This window comes from Chelonoidis abingdonii, chromosome 5 (assembly GCF_003597395.2).
Source record: "Chelonoidis abingdonii isolate Lonesome George chromosome 5, CheloAbing_2.0, whole genome shotgun sequence".
Classification (NCBI taxonomy): domain Eukaryota; kingdom Metazoa; phylum Chordata; order Testudines; family Testudinidae; genus Chelonoidis; species Chelonoidis abingdonii.
In genome coordinates, this window is record NC_133773.1 from 83,343,842 (window position 1) to 83,354,008 (window position 10,167).

The 10,167-nt window shown below is 39.6% G+C and overlaps 2 protein-coding genes across 13 annotated transcripts in view; one reads left to right on the forward strand and one right to left on the reverse strand.

Moving 5' to 3' along the window:
- CFAP96 (cilia and flagella associated protein 96) overlaps positions 1 to 10,167 on the forward strand; it is a 68,362-nt gene that overhangs the window by 14,932 nt on the left and 43,263 nt on the right. For 5 of the 9 annotated variants that reach the window (XM_032800377.2, XM_032800373.2, XM_032800372.2 and 2 more), the window contains 2 exons: positions 4,253 to 4,425; positions 6,350 to 6,996. In XM_032800377.2, the coding sequence (XP_032656268.1) occupies positions 4,253 to 4,425; positions 6,350 to 6,395 (219 nt within the window). In that variant the 3' untranslated portion in view covers positions 6,396 to 6,996. The other 4 variants (XM_075066415.1, XM_032800375.2, XM_032800379.2 and 1 more) reach the window with 3 other exon arrangements.
- The window catches only part of CCDC110 (coiled-coil domain containing 110), an 18,116-nt gene continuing 15,977 nt past the window's right edge, over positions 8,029 to 10,167 (reverse strand). For all 4 annotated transcript variants that reach the window (XM_032800349.2, XM_075066407.1, XM_032800348.2 and 1 more), the window contains one exon: positions 8,029 to 8,216. In XM_032800349.2, the coding sequence (XP_032656240.1) occupies positions 8,029 to 8,216 (188 nt within the window). The remainder of the gene's footprint in view (positions 8,217 to 10,167) is intronic.

Below are 10,167 nucleotides of genomic sequence, written 5' to 3' on the forward strand. Positions count from 1 at the left end.
AGCTAACTATTGTAAAAAAATCTTTATAATAATTAATATTTTTTGTTCTACAAACAAAAGCACACAACTCATATTTTAATATCAGTAGAGTTACTCATGAGTAAATGCTCACCAAAGTGAGTAAGGGCTGCAGAATCAAGCTGTAAAATTACTTTAAAAATAGTTAAGTCTATTTCTAATCAATTAATATACAGCAGTGGTCTCCGACCTTTTTACGCCCAAGATCACTTTTTGAATTTAAGGGCAACCCATGATGTACCCTGCCCCTTCCCCAAATCCCTGCTCTACTTACTCCATCCCCCTGCCCTCCATCACTCGCTCTCCCTCACCCTCATACATTTTCACTGAGCTGGGGTAGGGGTTTGGGCTGAGGCCAACGGGTTTGCAGTATGGGAGGGGGCTCTGGACTGAGCCTGGGGCAAGGGGTTGAGGTGCAGGAGGGGATATGAGGTGCAAGCTCTGGGAGGGTGTTTGGGTGCAGGAGGGGGCTCTGGGCTGGGATGTGCAAGAGGGGGAATAGGATGCTGGCTCAGGGAGGGGGGACAGGTTGGGGCAGAGGTGCGGGAGGGGGTACGGAGCACTGGCTCTGGCAGGGGGTTCAGGCTGGGACACAATGTTGGGTGCAGGAGATCCTCTAGGATCAACCAGTCGATCACGATCGACCGGTTGGTGACCACTGCTATACAGTATTAATGAACAAATGAGCTATTTTAGCTCTGATGCAGAAGTAAGTATTAAAAAGTCTTAGTGCTTCTTCCTACTGTAAGGAACTCATGCAACCTGTGCAGCACTTCTAGTTAAGTGAGCATAAGTAATGCCCTATTGGTCATTGCCCACCTGAAGCCCCCTACACTGGCTATCTGAGAACTCAGTGAGTGCCAGTCCATATCTGCTCAATGCAATGGCTTCCTGGCTCTGTACCTCAATAGGTACTTTTCTCAGAATAAAGCCTGATGCTTCTTCAGCTGAACCTGAATATGTCGAGAGTGTTATTTTGTTTTATGACACCTGCTGTAAAATAAACCCTCTAAAATCCATCATAGAAGTGAATCATAGAATTGTAGGGCTGGAAGAAACCTCAATAGGTCATCTAGTCCAGTTCCCTGCACTCAAGGCAGGACTAAGTAATAACTAGAACATTCCTGACAAGTATTTGTCTAACCTGTCCTTAAAAACATCCGACGACAGATTCTACAACCTCTCTAGGCAATTTGTTCCAGTGCTTAACTACCCTGACAGTAAGTTTTTCCTAATGTCCAACCTAAACTTCTTTTGCTGCAATTTAAGCCCATTGCTTCTTGTCCTATCTTCAGAGGTTAACGAGAACAATTTTTCTCCCTTGTAAAGTACTTGAAAACTCTTATGACCCCCCCCAGTCTTCTCTTCTCCAGAGTAAACAACCCATTTTTTTCTGTCTGTCCTGATAGGTCACGTTTTCTAGACCTTTAATAATTTTTGTTGCTCCTCTCTGGACTTTCTCCAATTTGTCTACATCCTTCCTGAAATGTGTCACCCAGAACTGGACAAAATAGTCCAGCTGAGGCCTTATCAACACGTAGGAGAGTAGAAGAATTACTTCTCGTGTTTTGCTTACAACACTCCTGCTAATAAATCTCAGAATCTTGCTTGCTTTTTTTGCAACAGTGTTACACTGTTGACTCATATTTAGTTTGTGATCAACTACAATCCCCAGATCCCTTTCCACAGTACTTCTTCCTAGGCAGTCATTTTCCATTTTGTATGTGTGGAATTGATTGTTCTTTCCTAAGTGGAGCACTTTGCATTTGTCATTATTGAACTTCATCCTGTTTACTTCAGACCATTTCTCCAGTTTGTCCAGATCATTTTGAATTTTAATTGTAAAATGCAACCTCGTGGTCTTTTGTTGCAAAAGTTCTCTTATGTCAGAAATACGAAAAGTATGACTGAGTTTTCTTTGTCAGTTGTGATTGTAATTTACAAAGCAATGAAATCTAGTTTGATTCTATACAAAATCAGAAACTATAAATAACCTGTGATGGGGTGTACATATCCTGCACCAGGAAAAAAGGGGTTAAAAATAGCTTTGGGCTCAGGGCTTGTGTACTCTACAGGGGTTACAGTGCCATAGCTACGGAAGTTACTACAGGAACAAAAGGGATTCTCCCATTGCTGTAGTAACTTGCTGTCAGCCTAGTCACATCCACACTGGAGGGTTAGGCCAGCATCGTTGTGGCATTCAGGAGTGTGGATTTTTTTCTAAATTTTAAGTATAGACTGAGCCTCAGGCACCAGCGAGGCATTCCAGTCTCGGAGGAAGAGCCTTAGAAGGGAGATGCCCCTTGGACAGAGCTCTCCTCACTAGCTCCTAGGAAGGAGCACTGCAAAAGATGAAGCTGGCAGAGGCTTCCCAAGAACATTGAACAAGAGCCTTGAGGATACTGAGCCAGGCTATGGCTTGTCAGGTATCTCCTAAAAGCAAGGAGCTTGGGTCACATTTGAACTATTTTTGTGTTGTGACTTTCTTCTGTTACCTTTCCTTTGAGGTCTTAAGAGGACTGGAGAAAAAGGCAAAAAGGCAGGCCACAGTAGGAAGAAGCCCAGGGAATAAGCAGGAGAGGTCTGAACAGGGCCAGCTCTAGGCTTTTTGCTGCCCCAAGCAAAAAAAACAAAAAAACCCAAAAAACCTCCGAGAGCGCAACTGCCGAAGCAGAAAAAAAAGGTGACCAGAATGCTGTCCCTGAAATTGTGCCGGGAACCCAGGGTAGAGGTTGGGATTGGGTTCCCCTAGACAACCAATGAAAATCCTGGTGAAGCCCCTGGACAAGGGTTGTAAGGCCTAGTGGGCTTAGAGTTGTACTGTTATTGGACTGAACTCTGACTTACCCCCGAAAGCGGGAGGCTAAAAAGTGACCTGGCTGGAGGGCTAAGTCGCCAGACTAAGGACGACCCTAACAGATCTGAATGGCGGGATCAGCAAGGTTTGAGAAAGGAAAACCCTGACAGCGCTGCACTCAGCCACAAGGTGACGCACTGGCTGGTGAGTCACTTTGTCATATAACCATATTCTAAATAACTTGAAAACAGCTTATCTTTAAAATCAGCACAGAGCAATTGTTAAAATTTAGTTAATCAAATGTATATGTAGAGTTGCCTGTTTTAGACCACAGCAGCTAGTCAGAGTTTAAGGCCTTGGTGATGTTCCAGTTGGAAGTAAAAATTGATGGGATTCTGGTATTTTCCTTGATACACTCTCGTTTATTTACAAGGAATGAACAAAATCCTGTGTCTCTGAACACAGAAGGAACCAAGAACAAAAGGAACAGTTTCTTAGCTTACAGCCTCCAAGCTAACCCCAGACCCAAAGCTCACTCTCTAGCTTGTTCTAGAATCGTGCTGTGCTTACAGACTCCTGATTGGCTTTCTTGCCTTTCCCTCTCTCTGTGTTCTTGTCTGTCCTTTATTTCTATGTGCGCTCTCTTCACACACACCCTCTACTCAAACAATACTCAGCCAAAAGCTTCTGGGCAGGTTCAAACACACCTTTTGTCTTGGGTGGTGGTTTACGCCTACAGTTACGTTAATTGAAGGGTGAGTTCACACCTATCAATCTGAATGAGCTTTTGACTCACCAGGAACAAGGTTTCACCCAGTTCATAACAGTAGGAATAAAATAAGGTAACTTCTCCACCTAGCACTCCTCTGGAGGACTCAGAACCGTGCAGGGCCCCCAAATCTGAGAGCACGAGGATGCAGGTGGTAACACCCCTTCCACACCCTTGTCACTGCTGTTCTAGTGGGAGGGTTGGTAGAGACTAGCCAATGGTGTTTCTACCACCATATGCATAGTGCTCTGGGCATGGTTAGGCAACATGCTGATAATAATGCTTGAATCCTGCCAGAGTGGTACCAGCAGTGGAGCTGTACTGATGGGAACCAGTGGTGATCTTCATCGGTTTCTTTTTTTGCCACAATAAAATCCTACATTTAATTTTTTTTTTTTACAATACCCTAATATTTTTAAGATTCTTTCCTCATAATCCAGGATACATACAAAATAATTTGTCAAATCAAATATTCACCAATGTAATTATTTAAATGTTCCTAACAGTTTCCTGTTGACTTTAAATACACGTGGTATGTGGTTTTCTGATACGTACATAATGTGAGGTGATTTTTCATGCAGTGTTCTGGGTTACCTTTGTATGGAAAAATATAGTTAAAGCAATTATATTGTAAATTAGCACTTTGACACTTTCCTTTTCTTTTCCAGTCAGGGGGCATGAAAGCAGGAACATTTGATCCTTATCCTTCCCATTCTGCTGAGCCCTATGTGGTTAAATATTCTAAGCTCATCACAACTAATAAAGAAGGACGGATTTTTCATCCTCCTCCTGGATCAAAAAGCAGACCCTCTACAAGTATAATGGCTTTAAATGTTGCAAGGTAAGCACTTGACGTTTACTTTGATATTTCATGTTTATAGTTTATAAAATACAGTAGTAAGAATTTTTTTAATAAATTAAAAATTAAAGTCAGTAGAGTTTCTTTCCCTTCTGAACAATTAGTTAATGACAAAAGGATAAGAAACGTATAGATGAAATAATTTTCTGAAATTGTTCCTACTCTTTTGTATATTCAGATTAATTTAGAATGAAATATATACCTATTGACCTTAAGAAGCTGCATGATGTGATATCTTTGACCTGCTGTGTTCTGATTCTTTTGATACCCTATGCCCTTACTACAATGTACAAAGAACCAGGAGCATATCTTTATTAAAAATAAAACTAACTTTTTTGTTTCTATTGTATATGTGAAATAAAATTGACTCCCTCTAGTGGCCAACATAAAACCTGTAATAACGGCTAATCAAAGCCAGTACAGCCTGGAGGATGGTATTTAAATTGGGAGTCTGATAGTTGCTAATGTCTGAGTCCTTTCCTTTCCAACATTAACATTCTTTTAGCATAGGTTTATATACAGTCCATTTCTTAAAGTTTTTGTGTTATGTTGTTTATATTTAGAATATATTTGGTCTCAGTTTTCATTTGTCAAAACTTGAGAAGTCACAGTAAATAAAAAATTAGATTGTTTTCTTTAGATTCTCTTAGCAAAACATTTTCAAGAGCAGGCTCCAAATATTTGCATACAGATTAATTAACTATACATGCAGATATGATTTTTGCATACACACTTGTGTAGTGCGAAACATTGACTCCAGGTTAGCTGCATATTCTTGAAAATTTGACATATAGGAATGTGTTTTACATTTGTGATTTAGATCTTTTTTTAATCTTCATGTTGAAAGTATATAATATACTTCCCCATCCTGTCCGCCACCATATGTTCTTCTAATTGCCCTCCTTTTCCCACCACGCCCAGATGCTGTAGGTGAGCCGTCCTGTTGCATTGCAGAGTCAGTTTTAAGTTTTTATTTATACCTATAAGACTAAACCAGAAGCTGCTTGATGCTCCACATTAACCTTTATTAATTATTGAAACTAAAGGGCTGTCTAGACACAAAGTTGAACTGTTTTAAAGTGGTACACATCCTTTTCCACTGGGGATGCAGTTATACTAGATAAAGGTGCCCTATACCAGTATATCTTAATCCCCTTTCCATAAGATAAGCTGTTATAAGGCACCTTTGTACTGGTATAACTGTGTCCACACTAGGGGTTCTACCAATATAACTATTTCAGTAAAAAGTTACACCTCTATTTGAAATAGTTATTCTGGAACAAAAAAACATGTTTAGACTAGGCCTCAAACTTTAAAGATGGGTAACTGGTAGTAAAGTGCCATTCATTGCAGCCAGACGCAGGCAGAATGGGCTTGTTGGAAATAATAGACAAAAAGAACTATTAAATCTGACATAAGCACTAGAGAGAGAAATGGAATATAGGATTTCAAATTATCTCCCATGTATTCCATCCTAAAGAAATCTAAAGAACGCAGTTTAATTTATTTTCTCATACTATTCTCTTGAGTTTTGGGAGGTAATTGTGATTCCAAACTTATTCTGTGAAAATCATAGCTCATAAACATTAAGAAATGCAATGAACAATGTTTTATCAAAATATCCCCTTTCACATTGCTTTACAAGTCCTTGTTTTTTCCCTGAAAAGCTAATGCTCTGATATTTAGACCATGATCCTACAACTGAATTTGCTAGCATGGATTCCTGCATTTGTTCAGAGCCTTATTGAAATTAATGGGAGTTTCCATAGGTGCAGGGATCCATGCTTGTGAATCCTGCTGCAGAACTGGAGCCACAGTTTGTTTTGTTTTAGCAAAAGTTGTCTTTAGATCTAATATACTTGTGATTGGCACATCTAATGGAAACTTTGTTTCACTTAAATTTCAGATCACTAAATGTAATGAACTACAAGACTACACACTTGATATATTAGCTTTGAACAGTGGGATAAAGATTACACTTCTTGGATTTTGTAAACTGTAACAATTCAATGATTAAAGGGCATTTGAAATAAATAGAAGTTTTCTGGAAGATAGAATTCAGTCAAATAAGGCAAACCCAGATTTTAATTGTATCCTAGTTGAGACTGTATTTTATAAATATGTAAACAAAATAAATACATACCTTATGTACAAATATATGTTTAAAGTGTGAAATTAAACTATATTAATACAAATTTTATAGTTTATTCGTATTGTTGGAGAGGTTTATACATCAAATATACATACCAAAAAGTATTTTAGATTTTAAGTTTTTATATAAATGTTATGATGGTGGCACCAATAAGTAGCAATTACCACTTCTGAGATGAACATCAATATTTATTAATCAGAGATAAAATATTGCCTAAAGTAAAGGTATGGTTTCCCTTTAGAAAGAATAAAGATTGATGTTCATCTTAACCAAGCCAAAATGCATTACTGTATTTGGATTGTCTTCTTCAAAAGAATACGCCTTCTGTTAAGATGGCCTTCTCAAAATAGACACCATCTCCCATTGTTTACAAAAGGGACTGAAGCCGCAACCTGTCATAGCAAACATGGCCACCATCTCCATTCATCTGCACTTCACAGTGCTTCTCTTTCTGCCTCTTGACAGCATAAGGTGCTGTTATCTTTCTTAAGGGCAGTTTGGCTTCACTTCCATTAAGGGAAAAAAACTGAAAAAAATCTGTTGTGTCTTAAAAAATCAGTTTCTTATAACCTAAGACCACACAAACTTTAACCCCTTCTTAACATAATTCACCTGGAATTGGTATAAGGTCCAATGCAGTGTAGCCAGGTCAGTCCCAGACTATGAGAGACAAAGCGGGTAAGGTAATATTTTTTATTAGACCAACTTCTGCTGATGAGAGAGACAAGCTTTCGAACCACACAGAAAGCTTGTCTCTCTCACCAACAGAAGCTGGTCCAATAAAAGATTATTTCCTCACCCACCTTGTCTCCATAAGCTCCCAGGTATTCAGAACAGTTTGTAAGTGTATCAAAGCTAAATTATTACAAAAATCCACAAGGTATCCAACTTGAACATTTAGATGTACAAAATTGTTACATGAAGATAATGTTTTTATGTTAACATGTATTAGTAACTCATTTTAGTACCAAAAGTATTCTTGGGCTATCCTACTACTTTGTTATTCACTGAGTAATAGCCAAAAGAAAAGAAAAGAAAAAGTAAATAAAATTCAGACTGAACATGACGTTTTTCAACATTTAATAGTATGAAAATGAAAAGTAATGTATTGGCCAGGTCTTTCAGTCCTTACTTAGGCAAAATAACCATTGAGATCAATAGAGGCTTTGCCTGAGTAAAGTTACTGTAGGACAGGGCCTCCTAGTATTTATATATTTTAATTGATATGGCAGTTTTGGTGTTTTCCGAGTCCACAGACATCAAGCATAGTTCATTTCTTCTTTAATTTTGAAGTTTTTATATTATTGAACAAGTATTTGTGATAGTGCTGTCCTTTGACGTTTTGGTATCATCTTCATAGGAAATATCAGAAAGATATATGGCCAATAATTTGGAGGCATTCATCATTGCTGAACTCTCTAGATTCAAAATCACTAGATAGCAGAGCAAACTGTACTGTATGTCTTCTTGACTGTAGTTCTAAAACTTGACTCCTTGATTACAGATGTAGTGCAGCTGACTGAAATAGCACTATAGTGTTTCTTTACATCCCTGTGCATCTTATCTTTTTGTAATTCTTCCTCTTCTAGCTTCTTTCGTATTTCAGCAATCTTTCCATTCTCTAACAAATTGGAAACATTGGAGATTTAATTAAAACTTTTAAAGCTTAATTTAAAAAAAGATCTATTGAACTTTGTTAGTAGAGATTTTCACAGCTGTCAAGAATGTGGGCCAACCTGATGTGCTTCTCATGGGAGCTACTGCCTTTCCCCGTATACTGTTAAGTTGATTGGGGCAGGAAATGTGTGTATTCTTATGTGTCCGTGTTGTGCCTAGCACAGCGGGGTTATTTCTGATTGCCAACCATAAAGGGGCCACTTCTGGTTAGAGCTTCTGGATGCTACTGTTTATTATACAAATAAAAAGTCTGTAGCTCATCTTTTCCTAGCTTCATGGTACTTTCTCTGGTAGAACGCAGGACTTCCTCGGAGGCTACCTTTAAATTGTGCTCCATTAACTATATAGTACAGTAACTCCTCACTTAAAGTCGTCTTGTTTAACGTTGTTTCGTTGTTACATTGCTGATCAATTAGAGAACACGCTCATTTAAAGTTGTGTAATGCTCCCTTATAACGTTGTCTGGCAGCCACCTGCTTTGTCCATTGCTTGCAGAAAGAGCAGCCCATTGCAGCTAGCTGGTGGGGGCTTGGAACCAGAATGGACATGCAGCCCCCCTATCAGCTCCCCTAGGATCCCTGTGCGGCAGCCGCCCAGCAGGCTATCAATTGCTGGCAGTTCAGCTGTCCCTCCTCCCACTGCCATGTGCTGCTCCTGCCTCTGCCTTGGAGCTGCTCCCGGGAGCCTCCTGCTTGCTGTGCAGGGTGTGTGTATGTGTGTGTGTGTTAATGTCAGGATGTCCCCTCCCCCTTGCTCCTGTCCCCCACTTACCCCATCTCTATAAAGCGGGGTGGGGGACACGACAGGGTTCAGGACAGAGGGAGATCGCTGGCAGAAGCTGCATCTCAACTTGCTGATCTACTTGCTGATCTACTTAGAGTGGGGTCAGTGTACTTAAAGGGGAAATGCACATCTCTCTCACACACACACACACACAGTGTGTGTCTCTGTCTTTTGTCTGCCATGCTGTCTCCCCTCCCTCCATTTGTGCTGCCTTGTAGAGTGTGAGGCTACACTAACAACAATGTGTTAACCCTTGAGGGCTCAGTGGAGTGCTAGTTCATCATTTAGCAGTAAGGCATTCCCTGGAAAATATCCCATCCTCTTCCACCCTCTGACTTCACCACCTCAACCAATCTTCACGATCATCATTGCTGTGTATAGTATTAAATTGTTTGTTTAAAACTTATTGTGTGCGTGTGTGTGTGTGTGTGTGTGTAAATAATAGTCTTTTGTCTGGTGAAAAAAATTTCCCTAGAACCTAACCCCCCTATTTACATTAATTCTTACAAGGAAATTGGATTTGCTTAACATAGTTTCGCTTAAACTCGCATTTTCCAGGAACATAACTACAGCGTTAAGCGAGGAGTTACTGTATGGAGAAGACATAAGGTGCCACAGTTATACAAATATATAGTAATAATAATGTCATTTTCTCTACTTCCTCCCACTAAAGACAGAGCCAATCACCTATCCACTCCACAACATGGCCCAGATTCTGATCTCGATATCACAACTATAAATCTGGACCAACTCCATTGAAGTACATGGAGTTACTCCATATTTTCACCAGAATTAAATGTAATCAGCATCTTGTCCTTTCACTTCAGTAACTCAAGGGCTAAAAAACCTAACGTCACTGCGGAGTTTGGGTCTTCAGTGTGGTGGCGTAATACCACTGTCTATCAACAGCAAAATTATTCTTTTAAAACATGCTGTTCTAGAAGTATTTAACATCAGAACAAGAAGACTTTGGGCTTGTCTACACACTGAAATAAAGTACTCTACTGAGCACTAACATGTTGTGCATTAATTGGTCTGTCTAGACCAGGGGCGGGCAAACTTTTTGGCCTGAGGGTCACATCGGGTTTTGGAAACTGTATGGAGGGCCGGTT